Consider the following 20,441-nt stretch of genomic DNA (forward strand, 5'->3'; position numbering starts at 1 on the left):
GAGAATTCTGCAACGGAGGTTCCGCCTGAATTCCTCAGTGTGCACATACCCATAGACAGATGTGGCAGCAGAAAGGGTCAGACTGGAAAGAATACACCACTTCCTGCAGGACTGGAGATTTTTAAATAAAAGTAAATGACAAATATATATAACTTTCTGAAACCAGTTGATTTGAAAGAGAAAAAGTTTCTGCCGGAGCACCCCTTTAACCCCAGTGGGTGGAGGTGCAGCATTGCCATCAGGGCAGTACAGCTGGTACTACCAATAGAGGGTAGACTCCTGACTGCATTCTACCCACCACCCCACTCAATTGAGTTCTATGAAAGTTTTGGAAAGAAGCATGTGAACAGCTGTGAAAGGAAATATCCAGGTAGGAGGGGTATGGGAAGGGCATAAATCTCTAAGATGGCAATGCCTCTTTAGGCCTACACTGCATCTACAGATCCTATGTAATGGAATCAAAATCTGTGGTCAGCCATCTCAAGCCTGAAATACTTTTAGAAAGTCTTAAATATGTATGAGAGTCCCTATATACAGTACCCCAGCCAAAGGGCCCTTTAATACAGCGCTGCAGCCAGAGGGTCCTTTTATTCAGTGCTTCAGTCAGTTGGCCTTTATATCTGGTGCCCCAGCAAGAGGCTCCTCACATACAGCATACCAGCCAGAGGGTCCTCATACATGGTGCCCCTGCCATAGGATTGTCATATACAGCATGCCATCCAGAGGGTGTCCATATAGAGTACAGTGCTCCTGCCAGAGGGTCCTCATATATATGAAGAAGCCAGTGGCTCCCTATTTACAGTGCCCCAGCTAAAGTGTCCCTATATTGAGTACCCCAAAGTCTCTTCATATATAGTGCACAGAGAGAGAGAAAACTTCCATATGCAATGCCCCATCCAGAGGCTGTTCATGTATTTTTCCAGCTAGAGGCTCTTCATATACTTTGGCCAGAGGGTCCTCATAAACAGTGCTCGGATAGAGGGTCCTCATATATAGTGCTCGGCCAGAGGGTCCTCATACACAGAGCTCGGATAGAGGGTCCTCATACACAGTGCTCGGATAGAGGGTCCTCATATACAGTGCTCGGCCAGAGGGTCCTCATACACAGAGGTCGGATAGAGGGTCCTCATACACAGTGCTCGGACAGAGGGTCCTCATACACAGTGCTCGGACAGAGGGTCTTCATATACAGTGCTCGAATAGAGGGTCCTCATATAGAGTGCTCAGCCAGAGGGTCCTCATACACAATGCTTGAATAAAGGATCCTCATATACAGTGCTCGGCCAGAGGGTCCTCATACACAGTGCTCGGACAGAGGGTCCTCATATACAGTGCTCGGCCAGAGGGTCCTCATACACAGTGCTCGGCCAGAGGGTCCTTATACACAGTTCTCGGACACAGGGTTCTCGTATACAGTGCTTGGCCAGAGGGTCCTCATATACAGTGCTCACCCATAGGGTTCTTATATACACTGCTTAGCCAGAAAGTCCTCATATACAGTGCTTGGCCAGAGGGTCCTCATATACAGTGATTGGCCAGAGGGTCCTAATATACAGTGCTTGGCGAGAGGGTCCTTATATACTGTGCTCGGCCAGAGGGTCCTTATATACAGTGCTTAGCGAGAGAGTCATCCTACACAGTGCTCGGATAGAGGGTCCTCATATACAGTGCTCATCTAGAGGGTCCTCATATACAGTGCTCGGCCAGAGGGTTCTCATATACAGTGCTCGGCCAGAGGGTTCTCATATACAGTGCTCGGCTAGAGGGTGCTCATATACGGTGGTCAGCCAGAGAGTCCTTATATACAGTGCTCGGCTAGAGGGTGCTCATATACTGTGGTCAGCCAGAGAGTCCTCATATACAGTGCCTGGATAGTGGGTCCTCATATACAGTGCTCGGCCAGAGGGTCCTCATTTACAGTACTTGGCCAGAGGGTCCTCATTTACAGTGCTCGCAAAGACGGTCCTCATACACAGTGCTCGGACAGAGGGTCCTCATTTACAGTGCTCGCAAAGACGGTCCTCATATACAGTGTTCGGCCAGAGGGTCTTCATATACAGTGCTCGGCCAGAGGGTCCTCATACACAGTGCTCGGCCAGAGGGTCCTCATATACAGTGCTCGGCCAGAGGGTCCTCATACACAGTGCTCGGCCAGAGGGTCCTCATACACAGTGCTCGGCCAGAGGGTCCTCATACACAGTGCTCGGCCAGAGGGTCCTCATATACAGTGCTCGGCCAGAGGGTCCTCATACACAGTGCTCGGCCAGAGGGTCCTCATATACAGTGCTCAGCCAGAGGGTCCTCATACACAGTGCTCGGCCAGAGGGTCCTCATACACAGTGCTCGGCCAGAGGGTCTTCATATACAGTGCTCGGCCAGAGGGTCCTCATACACAGTGCTCGGCCAGAGGGTCCTCATACACAGTGCTCGGCCAGAGGGTCCTCATACACAGTGCCCGGATAGTGGGTCCTCATATACAGTGCTCAGCCAGAGGGTCCTGATATACAGTGCCCTAGGTAAAAGGTAATTTACTATATATCACCTAAGCCATTGCATGCCCTGGTATACTCTGCCCTAGCCAGAGATATCCCCCTTATAGAGACAGGGTATAGAATGGCTCTCCTATGTAATAGGGTGGCATCCTCTGTGTTGATCCTATAACTTTGTCACTGCTTCAGTCTTGGATAGGAGTTTCTCATAGAAACTGTAAAAGGAAAACTCTTATCATAGTTTAGATGAAGCAAGTGTATTGGATGAGAAAGCGTCTTCTAAGCACTAGGAATACGGTCTGCATTTAGTTTTCTCATCTAGAAGACGCTTAATTAATACGCATGCGCACTGGAATGTAAACATCCGCGCACACGCGCAGAAACTCGCAGGGCGCGTTCCCGGCTGCAGTTGCCAGGTAGGGTGACGCCGCCGTTGCCTTGGTGAAGCTGCCTGTGCGCATGCGCAGTGACTAGGAGCCTGGGTGTCATGGCGCCGGCCCATCTAATCAACAGAACGGAGTGTCTTACTTGGTAACGCAGCGGACTAGGGGCACAGGCTCAGGCTGAGTGTTTGAAGACGGTGGTAGGACCATGCAGCCGGAGAGGGTGAAGTATACATTTACTGATATACGTAGCTGTATGTTATCTCATGCTCTGGATAAGTCGTCCTGTGACTTGTAGTTCCACCACAGGTGGCGCCACTGGGTCACTACGGTCTACGTGAAGAATGTTGCCTAGGGCGATATTATTCAGTTTCCAGGATATCTGTTACCTACCAAATGTGGGTTTTCTATGACTAATGTGTCACATTGGGTCACGTGACCATGTGGTTGACTGATTTGATGCAGTGGGGTCACGTGATGCAGTGTGACCAGGTGATTGACAGTCATGTGATGCAGTGTGACCAGGTGATTGACAGTCATGTTCATGTTATGGCCCCTCAGCAGGGATGGGGAACCTTCAGCCCTCCAGCTGTTGCAAAACTACAACTCCCATCATGCCTGGCATGATGGGAATTGTAGTTTTGCAACAGCTGGAGGGCTGAAGGTTCCTCATCCATGTTACAGAGAATAAGATCCTGTAGCGCTTTCCAAAAACGTCAGCGCCATCGCAGTCGTTGCACAGATTCAGGATGCTAGATATTGGTGTTAAAGGTCTACTCCAGCAATTTTTTATTTTTAGTTTATTTTTATTTTTAAAATAAACTAGTGCCAGAGATTTGTAATTTACTTCAATGAAAAAAAAAATCTCTACTTATCAGCTGCTGTATGTCCTGCAGGAAGGGGTGTATTCTCTCCAGTCTAAAAAGCAGGAGAGGTTTGCCATGGGGATTTGCTATTGCTCTCAACAGTTCCTGACATGGACAGAGGTGGCAGCAGAGAGCAGTGTGTCAGACTGGAAAGACTACACCACTTCCTGCAGGGCATACAGCAGCTGATAAGTCCTGGAAGACTGGAGATTTCTTAATAAAAGTAAACTACATATTTCCTGCACTTTCTGACTCCAGTTGATTAAAAAAAAATGTAATACTCCCTATAATGTGTTAGTTTTGGCACCTAGATAAGCACATAGACTGTTGAAGGGGCGGACACTACAGCTCATTTGTCAAGGGGGCAGTCTGTGGACTGATATTTGGGTAGTCAATGAGGCATAACAGTGAACATTCTCCCCATTGAGTGATGGGGACCACCAAGTTGATCATGGGGGTACAGAGAGGAGGACCCTAGTTAATCTTCAAGCATAGATTTCACATTGATGCTCAAACACACAAGGGGGTCGATTTATGAAAGGGTGTAAATATACACCTGGTGTAAACTGCTCACAGCAACCAATCACAGCTCAGCTTCCAGCTCTGGTAAAATATAAAAGGAGCTGTGATTGGTTGCTGTGGGCAGTTTACACCAGGTGTATATTTACACCCTTTCATAAATCTCCCCCAGAGTCTTCATTGAGTCAGCATGAGTACAGCCCATCCGCTCCTAATGCAAGTGGTTGCCGGCAGCTTCTATGTAAGGCTAGGTTCACACTGCGTTTTCAGCATCCGTTTAACGGATCCGTTTTTTTTAACGTCCAGAAAAATAGGGTCAGCAACGTTTTTTTGTCCGTTTTGGTCCGTCAAAAAAAACGGATCCGTTTTTTTTTTATAATGGAAGTCAATGGAAAAACGGATGCACACAAATGAATCCGTTTTTTGCAATCCGTTTTTTATGCGTTTTTTTCAAAAAACGGATGCGTTAAACGGATGCTGAAAACGCAGTGTGAACCTAGCCTCAGGGCTCCCTGGTGTGTGGACAAACAGCATAATGGATTCCAGTGGTTTGTCATCTAGTTTAAATATTAAAGGGGTTATCCAGCGTTATAAAAACATTCTTTGTTACAGAAACAGCACCGCTCTTGTCTCCAGTTTGGGTGCAGGTTTTGCCACTCAGTTCCATTAAAGTGAATGGAGCCTAATTGCAAACCCACACCTGACCTGGAGACAAGAGCGGTGCTGTCTCTGGAACAAAGTGGCCATGGTATTTTAGGCTGGTTTAGTGTAAGTGCATTTACCGTCATGTCCTGGGATGATGATTATCCCGCCATTTAGTTTCTCTACATATAAAATGTGAGCAGCAAATAACAGGGTGTATAGCAGAGATTATGTGCAGCATAAGAGACTGGAGCGGCCGCAGCAGCTTATCCTTCCCATGCTGGCAGATGGCACCTAAGACATTCATTTAGGGTTAGGAAAACTTTTCTTCTATGGTATCTGCCGTAACTTGGTTTTCTTCTGACCTATGTGAATCATCCCAGCTTTCTGTGAGCATAATTTATAAAAAAAAAAACATTAGGGGGTACAACTGGTGTCAGAAAGTTATATAGATTAAAGCGACTCTGTACCCACAATCTGACCCCCCCAAACCACTTGTACCTTCGGATAGCTGCTTTTAATCCAAGATCTGTCCTGGAGTCCGTTCGGCAGGTGATGCAGTTATTGTTTTAGGGTACAAACACACACACCGTATATGCAGCAGATACGATGCTGTGTTCAGTTATTTAGATCTAATCTGCTGCGTATTTGCTGCGTATCGCAGCACTAAATACGCAGCGTATACGGTGTGTGTGTTTGTGCCCTTAAACTTGAATCCCCGTGCCCAACGGGCGTATCTGTGCCCTAACTTTGCACCACCCCTCCGTCCCTCCTTCCCGCCCTCCCCATCATTAGGAATGCTCCAGGCAGATTGCCTCCTATTCCCCACCTGTGGCAGCCCGGCACATGGGCTGGATCGTTAAGGACCTGTGCACTGTTCAGCATGGAGAAAATGTTCCAGTGGCATTCCTAATGATGAGGAGGGTGGGGAGGATGAACGGAGAGGCAAGCCTAATGCTTAGGCACAAGCCTAATGCTTATCACTCTAGGCTATGCCAATTTGACACAGGGCTGCAAGTTTAAAAGTTGTTTTTTAGGACAATAACTGCATCACCTGCCGAACGGACCCCAGGACAGATCTTGGATTAAAAGCAGCTATCCGAAGGTACAAGTGGCTTGGGGGGGGGAGGGTCTGATATGGTGTTCTCTGATGTCACCTCTGTCCGTGACAGCAAATGTCCAAAGCAGCAGAAAATCCCCATAGAAAACCTTTCCTGTTCTGGACAGTTCCTGACATGGACAGAGGTGGCAGCAGAGAGCGCTGTGTCACACTGGAAGGAATACACCACTTCCTGCAGAACATTCAGCAGCTTACTGGAAAACTTAAAGTGACTGTACCACCAGGCACAGGCTGAAGCACTGGAGGGGGGCCGATCCACCCTTAGTGGGAAGAAACTCCAGCCCCTCCATGACGTGACTCCATTAGAATCAATGGAACCCTATCATAGAGGGGCTGGGGTTTCCTCCTACTAAGGGTGGGTTGGTCCGCTTCCAGTGCTTCAGCCTGGGCCTGGTGGTACAGTCACTTTAAGATTTTTATCACAGAAGTAATTTACAAATCTATACAACTTTTTGACATCAGTTGTTTTTAAAACTTTTTTTTTTCTCCAGAGTACTCCTGATGAACCCACATTTGATTAAAGAGTTTATCAGGGATTGTAAAAACATGGCTACTTTCTTCCAGAAATAGTAACATCCTTGTCCTGGGTTTGGGTATGGTATTGTGCTCAAAGTGAATAGACGCCACTTGTAATACCGGACGCAACCTGAGAACGGGGGTGGCTCTGTTTTTGGAAGAAAAAAAAACTGAAAAAATAAGCCTGGATATCCTCTTTAAGGCTTCACACAACGTTCATTTTCCATAAATCATGGCCGTTGTTGCAATTTGCAATAACGGCCGTGATTTATGCAAAACATGTGTTGCATTGGAACGAATGAATGATTCCATCTGGCCGCACGAAAAACTGACATGTTAGTTTTCTGCGGCCGCTATTTATTGAATAGTGGCCGCAGAGAACCTGTCAGTTCACACAATGGAACGTGTGGCTCCAGCTCACTCTCCATTGTGAGTAGCGGTGAATCCGAATTCACCACAAATGAAGATTATCACTGCAGTAACGGCTGAGATGATCTTCAGTAAGACCGGCCGTTCTCACCAATCACCAATCTCACTTATCACCAATCCCACAGTATAAGCATCTCATTGCAGGGATCCCCACCTATGGCTACAGACCCCGCTCCTCATCACTGCATGATGGATTGCATTGAGCAGTGGCTGAGGATGAGCTGCTCCATTAAACCTACATCAAAACCATTAATAACTCCCCCCTATGTCTTTACTACTTTTATGTCTTCGTGCAGTGGGGGTTTGGGAGCTGTTATGTATCTTATATAACCATCTGCTCTTGTCTTTGTTTTGCAGTATAAATCTAAGGAGGACACGTGGAGCAATGAGGAGCTCACAAGACACATGAAGGTGACGTATTTGTTTTCTCTGCCGTGTGATCATATTTGGGTTTTTGACTCAGCCCAGACCATCACAGGTTTATATACTCCCGGTGTGATCATACTTGGGTTGTTAGTACAGCCCTTATCTATTATATACTCCTGGTGTGATCATATTTGGGTTGTTAGTACAGCCATTATCTATTATATACTCCCGGTGTGATCATATTTGGGTTGTTAGTACAGCCCTTATCTATTATATACTCCTGGTGTGATCATATTTGGGTTGTTAGTACAGCCCTTATCTATTATATACTCCCGGTGTGATCATATTTGGGTTGTTAGTACAGCCATTATCTATTATATACTCCCGGTGTGATCATATTTGGGTTGTTAGTACAGCCATTATCTATTATATACTCCTGGTGTGATCATATTTGGGTTGTTAGTACAGCCCATCACAGGTTATGTACTGCCAGTGTGATCATATTTGGGTCGTTTATTCAGCCTGTCCCATCACAGGTTAGGCTGGATTAACACTTCACTTTTTTATCCTTTTTGCAAAAAACTGATGTAAAAACTGATAAATTAATGTGCATCCGTTTAAATCCATTTTCCATTGACTTCCTTTTTAAAAAATGGATCAAAAAGCATCCACTTTTTTAACATACACAAACACGTGGTTGACCATATACGTTAAAAAAACAGATGCTTTTTTTTTTAATAATCAAAGTCATCGGAAAAACAGATGAAAACGAATGCACCCGTTTTATCAGTTTTTTGTAAAAACATGTGAACGTGTGAAAGGGTGAACCCAGCCTTATATACTTCCTGCACAGCTCTTGTATTCAGAGTAAAATGCGAGTGGCTGTCGGTGAAGCATAGCGTTCTCGGCAGAGTCGGTTGGATTTGCTGTAACCAAGGAGACAGCAAAGCACTAAATATTACTTATGGAAATGTCTTACATAGTAAGCGAATGACTTCATGCTTGAAATCACAGGGCCACCAATTTATCAGTCTGCTGTTTGGCAGGTTGTCGCTGTACGGTAAGTCAAAGGTAACCACAAAACACCGACGTGGTGACTGCAGCAAAATTAATCTTAATATAATATTTTCATAATATACAATATATTATTTCAAGCAACTGATTTAAAGGGGTTTTCTGGGAAAAACCGACTCCTGAGCTATCCACAGGGGAGGTCAGCAGTCACTCATCGGCGCCCACGCTACACAGTGTACTGGGCTGATAGCATTTTCAGGGCGTACTAGGTTCAGCCACTAGCAGTAAGAAGAGTCAACTGCCTGAAATGTTTCCACAAAGTTGTAAAACGTGGCCCTCCCAGTGGGTATATCTGGCAGAGAGTTGGTGTATACTACATCGCTGTTTGGTCTGAGGATCGTAGGCCTAATGGATAGCAACAAGTTCCATTACTAGGGTCATGTGTCCACAGACCGGTTATTTGCCTTGCTGAGATTAGCACAGTCCCCATACACTTTAGATTTATGTCACTCGTGGTGAGTTTGGCTATTAGTATAAAGTGTACATGGGCTCTCGAGATTTCGCCGAGTTGGTTTGTTCTCAGAGGGATAAGCCGTTGTCAGAGCAGTCTGGCTGCAGTTTACACTTTCCCATAGACAACGCAGGAACGTTTGGCCATGCCGAACATTCACATGAATGGGGAGGACAGAAGAGATAACGGTATACATCTGCCACTTTTTCATCTCATGTACTCTCCAAGAATACCACTGAATCTTTTTTATATATATATATATATATATATATATATATATATATATATATATATATGAGGGAGAGCATAATTCATTTAGGGACTGTGCTTGTAATCCAAATCTGCTCTTAAACCAAAGCAAATTTTCCCATAAAAAATCACTGATATGCAGACAATTGGTTCCACACTCCAAAAATAATGATTTTTTTTTATTTTGAGTAACATGTAGAACAGATGTAACAAACTAGAAACAGCTGAATATGTGATATTATAAGTTACTGTACAGTATAGCAATCATGTAGATAGCATTATAGCATGTGGATTATAATGTATAGTAAGTACAGAAACTTGAAAATACAGCAGCAGTTTGTAGATACAGGATGGAACTGCAGATCCCTGTAATGTAGTAGTGTAGTACAGCAGGCTAGAATAGAGAAGCAGGGCTGCTGTCAGAGGTCTGTGTGGTCACATGACATCAATGGGGAAGGGGTGTGTGTTCAGCGTGGACCATTCAGGAAGTGAGAAGCACAGAGCTGTGCAGGAGGACAGAGACAGAAACCTTTCTATACAGCAATGTGTATAGCTGAGTGTGAGTGCAGGCACATTATAGCAGGAATGGAGAGGACAGGAAACACAAGGACTGACAGAGACTGCAGGGAGCATGGAGGAATGAGCAGGGCAGATGTGGGCACATACATGCAGCACTCTGTCCGGGGAGAGAGGGGTTACAGCTATGAAGAGATTACCTCCACAGTCCTGTCCCCTGATGTAAGCCCCAGCCTGAAGTGGATCTGCTATGATTTGGAAGGTGAGGGGAGACTTCCTGGGTCAGAGTACAGGGCTGTAGACCCCGCTATGCAGACCATGCCCCTCCCCAACTCGCCCCCTCCCCCCCCACACCCAGTACAGGGAGCTCTTAAACCAAAGCAATGCTCTTGAAGCAAGTTACAATTTTGAAAAACTGTGAGCTCTTAAACCAAAACGCTCTTAATCCAAGTTACTCTTAACCCAAGGTACCACTGTATATATATATATAAAGGAAATAATATGTTAAAGGGATACTCTAGCCCTTCCAAATTTGTATATATTGCTCTCCTTACATACAACATCAAAAACCATCCTATTCCTATCTCTCCACACTCCCTCGGTGTCCTCCTGTGGAGTCTTTGGGTCCCCTGCTAAAACACTCAGCCAATCACTGGCCACAACACTGTCCCAGAGTGGGCTGTCCCTTCCAAGAGTGCAGCTCGGAAGTGGCAGAGGCAATGTTCAGCGGGGGACCCAAAGACGCCACACGAGGTGGAGAGGAAAGAATAGCATGCTTATAATGTTGTATATAAGGGCAATAATATATGCAAAATTTTAAAGGAGTCGAGTACCCCTTTAACCCCTGTGAATAGCGGATAACTTTGCCATTTGGAAAGAAACCCTTTAAGCTGGGCTTATTCACTGCTGACTTTTTCATATGTAAAGTCACATTAGCAGCATTACTAAGAATTATTTAGAAGTATTACAGAGTAAACAAGCTCTTTATCAACCTATTTACTGTTATGTCTTTCATCTTGCTATTCGATTACCCCTCCGGCTTTATCATGTTTGCTCTTGGCTTCACTTTGCTCTCATTATTCAGGCTATGCAATCTGAAGGCATCAATGATAGGAGGCATAAGGAAAGAAGACATCACAGAGATGAAGGCCGAGACGAACAGGCACGACGCAGACATAGGCCCGAAGAGAAGAAAGATGAAAAAGAGCGTTCAAAGCATCCTGAGAGAGACAGACATGCTGACAGAGACAGGGGGGATCCTCCCGAGCACCGCAGAGAAAAGGAGAAAGTGAGAGAAGGAGACAGAGACAAATATCACATGTCAGAGAGGCACAGAACCAAAGACAGAGAGAAGACAAGGGAAAAGACAGGCAGTGGGGAGAAACCCGTAAAAGAATATGGAACGTCTGACCTAAGCCGAGCGGAAAGAAAGATGAGAGACAGTGTGGGTAAGTGATATTGTTGGACTGTCTAAAAACAGTAATACACTTACATGGCCATACGCTCCCAATAACTGATGGTAGAAAGATCATTTGGCTGTCAGTCTCTCATGTCCTCTCCATACACTGGAACGTGTGGCAGGGCCTTTCGTTTCTCTCTTCTCTACGAGAAGGGGAGGGTCGGACAGTTATTTTCCATTACACTCGACCGCCTAGCTCTACTGACTTCTGTTGGTGGATGGTCAGTAGAGCCCCATACACCTTATACTGACAGAGGAGTATACTGACGGACCTTTAGTGCTGAGCTGTTAAAGAGCCTATCAATAGGTGGAGTGCTGGCTTACTGGGCTAAAGGCAGTAAACGGAGCCAATAGGAGGCTGGATAGGCTATTTATTATTTTGGCCTGGAAAACGTTTCAAATTTCCTGTTATATGATGGAATGGAGCTACAGTGGGCCAAGGATGAGAGGCAGCCCTGGTGTCACTGGCATGTGTGTTAAATTGCATTTTTGAACTATATTTAGAGGGAACCAATCGCCCAAAAAAGCATATATAGCTTTTTAAATGTGCTGTTAGAGCACACAGCACACTTTCCATACATGTTTTTATATACTCCCTGCCTCCCCGTGTAATACATAAAGTAACTTTATAAAACTGCCGCCCGGTATGCAAATTACCTCAGGTAGTCACCTGGGCGGCTAGATGGTAGTCACGGTCAGTCCGGGTCCCCTGGGCGTTTCTCTGCGGTAATCACGCCCCTCTGGGCGTGATTCAAATCGCCCAGTAGCTCCAACGTCACTCGGGAGTGCGCCGTGAACGACGTCAGCGCGCCAACGTTCTTACTCTGGCATGCGCAGTACACCCGCTTCCATTCTGGCTGTAGTGCGCCTGTGCAGAATAGCCTCGAACTCCGGCTCACACTTATTTCGAGGCTATTCTGCACAGGCGCAGTACAGCCTGAATGGAAGCGGGTGTACTGCGCATACGGCGGTGGCGTAAGAACGTAGGCGCGCCGACGTCGTGCACGGCACGCTCCCGAGTGATGTTGGAGCTACTGGGTGATTTGAATCACGCCCAGAGGGGCGTGATTACCGCCAAGGAACGCACAGGTGACCTGGACTGACCGTGGCTACCATCTAGCCTAACACCGCCCAGGTGACTACCTGAGGTAATTTGCATACCGGGCGCCAGTTTTATAAAGTTACTTTATGGATTACACGGGGGAGGCAGGAAGTGTATAAAAACATGTATGGAAAGTGTGCTGTGTGTTCTAACAGCACATAAGCTATATATGCATTTTTGAGGTGATTGGTTCCCTTTAAAAGGGATGTCCAGCAAAATAAAATGTTTCTGAGATCAGGCCAGGCTAAACTAGGAAAAACATTTTTTTTTACCTCTGCCAATTTACTGTCGTTTTCCCTCCACAGTGCCTGGTTCCCTCTGATATTTTGCTGAAAGTGGGATAGCATAGTCTTAGGCCGGGTTCATACAGTGTAAGAGCACGGACGTTCTGTGACAAGGTTGTGTCCCAGAACGTTTACTGTCAGTGAAGTTCATGCCGGCCGGATGAATTTTAAACTTAAAATGTACCTGTTATTTCGACAAACTTCTGACATGTCGTACCAGCTTGTATTGGTGGGGGTCCGGGTGCTGAGACCCCTGCTGATCACTAGAATAAAGGGGCAGGTGCACTTACCAGTGCGCATTCTGCCCCTTTATCTCTGCTTTCACTGCCAAAGTAGCGGTGGACAAAATTATAACCCTATAGAACTTTCAGTAGACGTGATTGTTGTATGTTCCATAGGCTCCATTATAGTTTTGCCCACTACTACTTTAGCAGTGAGATGAAGGAGCAGGGCACGTGCAGCTAAGTACTTCTGCCTCTTCGTTCTAGTGATCAGCAGGGGTCTCAGCACCAGGCCCCCACCGATCCAAACTTCTGACATATGGCTATAACATGTCAGAAGCTTGTTGAAATGACAGGTACCCTTTAAATTATAGTGTCCATGTGTGTATTTGTAATTGATTTTAACTCCTAATGTTTCTATCTTAGAAAAAAGCAAACACAGAAGCGAGGATCGGGAAAGACGACATATAGAAAGACGAGAAAAAGAAGGGAGAAGACATGAGGTAATTTTTTTTTCACCCAATTTCACTTCAAAGTAAAATTGAAGATTCTCAGTAATAAAATCTGTGAGTTTCTTATGAATTTGTGTGATTGTTATCAGCGTACCTGTCACGATGTACGCTGACCCGATCGGCTTGCGGGCGATTCTGCTGCTCCGAGTTCAGGTGTCCATGGATGCGACCACGCTGGGTTGGTTTCATGCACAAGTCATATTGGATCAGAATGGGGCTTGTGTATGGAACCGACCCAGCATGGTCGTGTACATGGATACCTGAACTTCCAGCAGCAGAATAGACTGCACACTGATCGGGTCAGCATACATCATGACTGGTTCACATTTAAAGGGGTTGTCCAGTGTAGATAACCCATTTTCTAATACAGTGGTGCCTTGGATTACGAGCATAATTCGTTCCAGGACTGTGCTTGTAATCCAAATCCACTCTTAAACCAAAGCAAATTTTCCCATAAGAAATCATAGAAATGCAGACAATTGGTTCCACGCCCCAAAAATAATGATTTATTATTCTGAATAACATGTAAAACAAATGAAACAAACATTTAGAAACAGCAGAATATGTGATATTATAAGTTACTGTACAGTAATGGAGAGGATGGGAAACACAAGGGCTGACAGAGACTGCAGGGAGCAGGAAGGAATGAGCAGGGAGATGTGGGCACATACATGCAGCGCTCTCTGTACGGGGAGAGAGGGGTTACAGCCATGGAGAGATTACCTCCACAGTCCTGTCCCCTGATGTAAGCCCCAGCCTGAAGTGGATCTGCTATGAATTGGAAGGTGAGTGGTCAGAGTACAGTGCTGTAGACCCCGCTATGCAGACCATGCCCCTCCCCCGCTCGGCCTCCCACCTAGTACAGGGAGCTCTTAAACCAAAGCAATGCTCTTAAACCAAGTCACAATTTTGAAAAACTGTGAGCTCTTAAACCAAAATGCTCTTAAACCAAGTTACTCTTAAACCAAGGTACCACTGTACTGTATTAGGTGATTCTGAGTTAAGACAGTATACCCATTTTGTAAAGTGACAATGTCACTAGGATATCGATTGTGAGGGTTAAACCATTGGAACCCCCATCGTTCCTGAGATTGAGGGGAGTGTACCTCTGTTGTAGTCCTGGGTTTCCTTCTACATAGGATTTGCAGCCAGCCCTATTTACTTGAATAGGGTTGCAATGTAGCTAGGGCGCCACTGTATGGGGAAAAAAAACAGTAAGCACCAAACCAGGACTCTATCTACTGTGTTCTCAGGATCCATGGGGGTTAGACTAGCATTATGCTGTCACTTTACAAGAGGGGATGAACCCTTGAATAGAGTGGCTTTGTGTTCTAGACTCTTTATTAGCCATGGTGGGAAACAACTACAAAGAATCTACGGCTTGGAGGACCTGGCAGGTCTTTGCATTACACATACATTGTAGTATGTTTCTGTTTCCTTGCTGTGGTGCTGCAGGGGAATTACTCACAGATCCTGTGATCAGCGAATTGTTGGGGAACTATAACATTGTTCATAGGGAATAACCCCTTTAGTTTCATTAGGTCTTTAAAGAAGAACTATCAGCAACTCAGACGAATCTAACCAGCTGATAGCTTCCTATTGTGCATGGGGCACTGAGGATAAAGGTATGTCTCTTACCTTCATCCTCTGTGCCGTTCCCGTGCAGTTTTAATGTAGTGCTCTGTACTCCATTGATAATCATTAGTAAGGATCGGCCAGCCAAGGGTTGATCGGCACTCTGGGGGCAGGGCAGCGCTCCAAATGGCCTTACCATACAGAGCACTACATTAAAACTGCACGGGAAGGTCGCAGAGGATGAAGGCCAGAGCCATACCTTTACCCTTAGTGCACATTAGGGACATATCGTCAGGTTAAATTCGTCTAATATGCCAATGGTTCCCCTTTAAATAGGCTTATTTCTGTGTGAACTCCGCAACTGACCTAACAAATATATAATCTTGTGTATTGTCTTATTTAAGAATGAAGAACATGAAGATCGAAACCTAAGACATCACAAAGAAAGCGAGGGGTTTAATAATCAGGATGGGGATCGGGAAAGAAGAAGGAGTGACAGAAAACATAGGGAGGCCTCCGACAGAGAGAAGAGACATCACAGCAGACGAGAGAGCGGGACACATTCAGATCAGAGGTCTGCCGAAGATGCTGCGGCACGTTCAGAGAGTGACAAGGACAAGCATTCTAGGGAAGGTTATTCACACGATGGAGACAAGGAACAAAGACACAGAGATAAGAAAGAGCGCAGAACACGTGCGCATGAGACAAAGAGCAGTGATTTACAGGTAAAGGATGGAATTAGGATGTCACTGATGCTTTGTAGACCTTATGATCAAGCAAGTAGAAGAGATTACAAATCTTTTTATTAGATTTATCTGTCACAGACATGTGACCGCTGTGTATGGAGTCTGTACTGGGTTCAGGACCTTAATTCAAAGTAGATTAGGATTAGGTCCTCGTCCCTTTAGGACCTGCACTTGGCATAATACAGTGTATCAGTTTTGCCTGGAGTATTCCTTTCAGTGAAACTTGTAAACCTTCCCTTAGACTCTGGATATCTTAAAAATATGTTTTAAAGGGGGGCCATCAGCAGGTGAGACCAATCTAACCTGCTGGTATGTCCTTATCTCTTTCCTTTCTTCAGGTACAGTTAGTCTTATGCTCCACGGTCTGGTAAGACCGTTAGGAGCACCCATTGGGAGCACTGCCCGAGCCCGTAGCACTTATCTGCCACCGGACAGATGACTCTGTGGGAGTGGGCAGTGCTCTGAACAGTGCTCCCGGATAAAGATGGTAAGACAAATACCTTCCTCCTCAGCGTCCCAGGCGCCATAGGGGGCTATCACTAGGTTAGCCCAGTGCAGAGCTTGAGGGAAAACCTTAAGCCTGGATAACCCCTTTAATGTTCTATAACAGAAATTGCCTGCTTATTAGAGCTTCACCACAATGAGACCAAGCGCACTAATAGCAGCATCATATACATCATAATCTGTAGAATATATTGCACAAAAACCGAAGCTCACAGTTTGGCTTGGATCACTGAACAAAGTAAAATGCAGAAAAAAGTTTTCACACCACTGATCATGAGTAAATTATTAGGGATTTATCTATTTCCAATGCAGCCAATGATAATGGTGTCATTTCCCCCCCCCCATTTTAATAGGAAAACATTTTGGTGCACAAAAGCCGCTTTAAGGAAACCCTAGCGGAGAAGGAAAGCATTGATGAGAAGGTAACAGTGACCTTTGCTGGCTGTATGTCCTATCATTGCTTTAGGGAATAATCATAATGCTTCTCATTAAAGGAGAAGTCCGTGAAAATTTTGAATAAAATATTGTATTGCCCCCCGAGAGTTATACAAATCCCCAATATACACTTATTACGGGAAATGCTTATAAAGTTCTTTTTTCCCTGTACTTACTACTGCATCAAGGCTTCACTTCCTGGATAACATGGTGATGTCACTTCCTGGATAACATGGTGATGTCACCTTCTGGATAACATGGTGATGTTATGACCCGACTCCCAGAGGTGTGCGGGCTGTGGCTGCTGGAGAGGATGATGGCAGGGGGACACTGAGGGACACAGGGCACTGGAGGGACACTGAGCATCCCCCTGCCTTCATCCTCTCTAGCAGCCACAGCTCGCACAGCTCTGGTAGTCAGGTCGTGACATCACCATTTTATCCAGGAAGTGACATCACCATGTTATCCAGGAAGTGACATCACAATGTTATCCAGGAAGTGAAGCCTTGATGCAGTACTAAGTGCAGGGAAAAAAGCACTTTATGTGCATTTCCCGTAATAAGTGTATATTGGTGATTTGTGATTTTGGGGGGCAATACAATACTTAAATAAAAAATTTTTGCCGGACTTCTCCTTTAAAATATGGCAAGCTAAATATTAAAATAAAGAAGTTAAACAGAACTCTGTCATCTGGAAAAAAGTTCTCCTGATTGAACCAGAGCCCGGCTGACAGATTATTGTTTGACCATCTTGGAAGCGGGAGCGTCTCCCCTTGTGAAAATCATTGCAGTGGTGGCCGCAGCCCTGGGAAGTATTAGGGAGATGTGCCAGATAAGCACTATGCCATCACTTCTATTTTCTTTGATTGGCCTTCAAAGTGAATTGTTCATGAAGCTGGGACGGTTCTTCTCCCACTTTGCATTGCTTTATCTGTGCTCCATGGGCTTTAGATAGGATCCTAGTGCACAGCAGTATAAACATTTACATAAGGAACAGATGAAAGCTTTTCGCTGCTCTCCGGCATTGTTTCAGACACCCACACAACATAACGTTGGGTAGATTGGTAGGAAACGGGAATTATGTGCAATTTCTGACTGTATTTAACACTTACCCATTACCTGCACACAGTGGGTGACTATTAATATTCCCTCGGTTTACCCGCATTTACTTGCCTCTTTCAGCTAGGTTAACCAGTTCAGGTCCAGGATATTTTGGGCCTTCAAAAGAAATATAACTTTTTTTTTTTCCTGCTGTATTTAAAAAAAAAAAAAAAGCATTCCACGTGTTTTTTATTTTTTTTAATCCCTCACCCAGTGGCAGGCTCCAATGGTGCCGTTCAAATCCCACAGGCAACCACGTGACAGCTTTGCTGACTGGCCTGCAGCTAGGGAGGCCGGAAGTCAGAATCTCCAATGCATCTCTATGAGAGCGCTGTCATCCAGCCTTCAGTCTGACTTCCAGCCTTTAATTGCCCTGGAGAAAGAAGAGGGGTCAGAAGAGCAGTGACGTCACCACCTGCACGATTTGAACAGCGCCGTAGGACCGGACTGAAGCCGCACTGCGAGACACCGATAATGAAATAGTGGGTATATGCACCAGTCTGCAGTGGAGGGAGGGATTAAAAAAAAAAAAAAAAAAAAGGTGGAATGCTTCTTTAAGGACCATTTTATTATTTTTAATTCCAGAGAAATAAAAAAAAAATATATTTTTTTTACATTTCTTTCATAAAGTTATATTACTTTGTAGTATAATTTTAAAGATTTTTTCTTTTTTTAATTTTAGTATTTTTTTTTTTTCATTGACTGACAGCAGTAAGGGGTGACACAGCCCCTCTGCTGCCACCAGTGGCTGTGTCAGGAATGTCTCTTTCCATCATAGTTTGATATCGCTAACAATGCATGCAGCGTTAGTGATACTGAGCCCTCCTTAATGTTTATTCTGATATATGTTTGTTAAAATAGACATTACACTATTTTGTCTGTGTCAAGAGCGTAACATTAGCATTAGCAATATCTAAATGTGCCAGAACAGGGCTTTTGAAGCCCTGCAGTTTTCAACACAGCCACTGGTGGCAGCAAAGGAGCTGTGTCGGAAACATAAAATATTAAAGTGTCACTTTTGTTTCATTTTTTTGCAGAAATCAATAGTCCAGGCGATTTTAAGAAACTTTGTAATTGGATTTATTAGGCAAATATGCCATTATCTGCATTCAAAAAGACTTTCCTCAGGCCCTCCACCCCTCCCCTCTTCATAGAGAACAATTAAGACAGGGGGGAGAGCTTCAAATTGCCTTTTCATGATAAAAATGCATTTTTCGGCAAATAAACCCAATTACAATGTTGCTTAAAATCTCCTGTACATTGATTTCTGCAAAAAAAAAAAAAAAATTAAACGACAGTGTCACTTTAATATTTTATGTTTTCGACACAGCTCCTTTGCTGCCACCAGTGGCTGTGTTGAAAACTGCAGGGCTTCTTTAATAAAGTTATATTACATAGTTATTTAACTTCAAGTAAAAACAAATTGGTTCTCCAGAATACCCCTTTAACTTGACCATCCATGTAACCACCTGGACTAATAGAGGTAGTGGTGCTGTTGCTTTCTGTGTTCCATATATAGTGTTTATAGAGAGAAGCAAGAAGTGGTAAAAACAGATTCCCGAAAACCATACTCATATCTAGTTCCTACCCCAGGATTGCAGATACAAAACAGCTGATATATCACTATGTGACTGTAGATACCGCTGCCTCATCTGTTATATGTGAAGTCATGTGATTCTAAGATTTAATTTTCCCCATGTCACAATTGTTATAAATCTCATTGCAGGAAATTGAGGAGGCGCTGTATAACGCTGACACAGCAAATGACGAGTCCACAAACTATGAGGAAGATTTTGAGGCAAGTAACATTTTAAGGTGTCACTGTTGTTTTATTTTTTTTTGTAGAACTCAATAGTCCAGGTGATTTTAAGAAACTTTGTAATTGGGTTTATTAGGCAAATCTGCCATTATCTGCATTCAAAAAGACTTTCCCCAGGTCCCCCCCTCCCTCCCTCCCTCCCTCCCTTCTCTCTCTTATCCACTGCTCATTATTAGGAAATATCGACTGTTTTACATCAGTCAGGCCCTGTGTAACCTATGGAGAGGGGAGGGGGGAGGAGTTAGATTAGTCAGCAGCAGAGAAAAAAGGATTACACAGTGGGAGCTGTGTGAAAGCCGGTATTCAGAGGTCAGTGCTGACTTCAGAGGACATAGCCTGGTGATGTAGCTGTAAATTAACTCTTTGTTGTCCTGTTTGGTGCCTCATCTGCCTCCACCCCTCTCCTCTCCATAGAGAAGCATGAAGACAGGGGGGAGAGCTTCAAACTGCTTTTTCACGATAAAAAAGCATTTTTCGGCTAATAAACCCAATTACAAAGTTTCTTAAAATCGCCTGGATTATTGATTTCTGCCAAAAAAAATTTAACGACAGTGACACTTTAACCTCTTAAGGACATATGACGTACCGGTACGTCATATGTCCGCACTTGCACTTCAAGCTTTGAAGTGCCGCGATCCCGGGTGCCGCGAGTAGCCCGGGACCGCTGCTATTAGCGGGCACGGTCTGATCGCCGTGCCCGCTAATTAGCTAATTGGAGGCAGCTGTCAAAGTTGACAGCTGCCTCCGATTACCGGAGGCAACGTTTCCCTGGTGTCTAGTGGGGGAGATCGCTCCTCCGGGACCTTGTCCCGGAGGAGCGATCTCCGTTACTGATGCCGGCCGGGGACGCGTCCAAGATGGCGCCGTCCTTGGCTCGGCACTCGTTCGTTTTCGGCTGCAGCAGCCGAAAGCAAACGAGTGCCGATCTCATGGATCTCTGCAGCATATCTATGCTGCAGAGATCTCAATGAGAGATCACAGTGTATATACTAGAAGTCCCCTAGGGGGGCTTCTAGTATATGTGTAAAAAAAAAAAAAAAAAGTGTTGTTAATAGTAAAAAGCC

At 44.9% G+C, this 20,441-nt stretch overlaps 1 protein-coding gene across 2 annotated transcripts in view; it reads left to right on the forward strand.

Annotated features, from left to right (window-relative positions):
• The first annotated feature begins 2,932 nt into the window (after positions 1-2,932).
• Positions 2,933-20,441, forward strand: part of DYNC2I1 (dynein 2 intermediate chain 1) — a 46,562-nt gene continuing 29,053 nt past the window's right edge. Inside the window, exons 1-7 of one of the 2 annotated variants that reach the window (XM_069958907.1) lie at positions 2,933-3,095; positions 7,322-7,375; positions 10,705-11,068; positions 13,113-13,189; positions 15,178-15,498; positions 16,377-16,445; positions 19,285-19,356. In XM_069958907.1, coding sequence (XP_069815008.1) covers positions 3,081-3,095; positions 7,322-7,375; positions 10,705-11,068; positions 13,113-13,189; positions 15,178-15,498; positions 16,377-16,445; positions 19,285-19,356 — 972 coding nt within the window. In that variant the 5' untranslated portion in view covers positions 2,933-3,080. The remainder of the gene's footprint in view (positions 3,096-7,321; positions 7,376-10,704; positions 11,069-13,112; positions 13,190-15,177; positions 15,499-16,376; positions 16,446-19,284; positions 19,357-20,441) is intronic. The other variant, XM_069958908.1, reaches the window with a different exon arrangement.

Source organism: Dendropsophus ebraccatus, chromosome 2 (genome assembly GCF_027789765.1).
Source record: "Dendropsophus ebraccatus isolate aDenEbr1 chromosome 2, aDenEbr1.pat, whole genome shotgun sequence".
In the NCBI taxonomy this organism is placed as follows: Eukaryota; Metazoa; Chordata; class Amphibia; order Anura; family Hylidae; genus Dendropsophus; species Dendropsophus ebraccatus.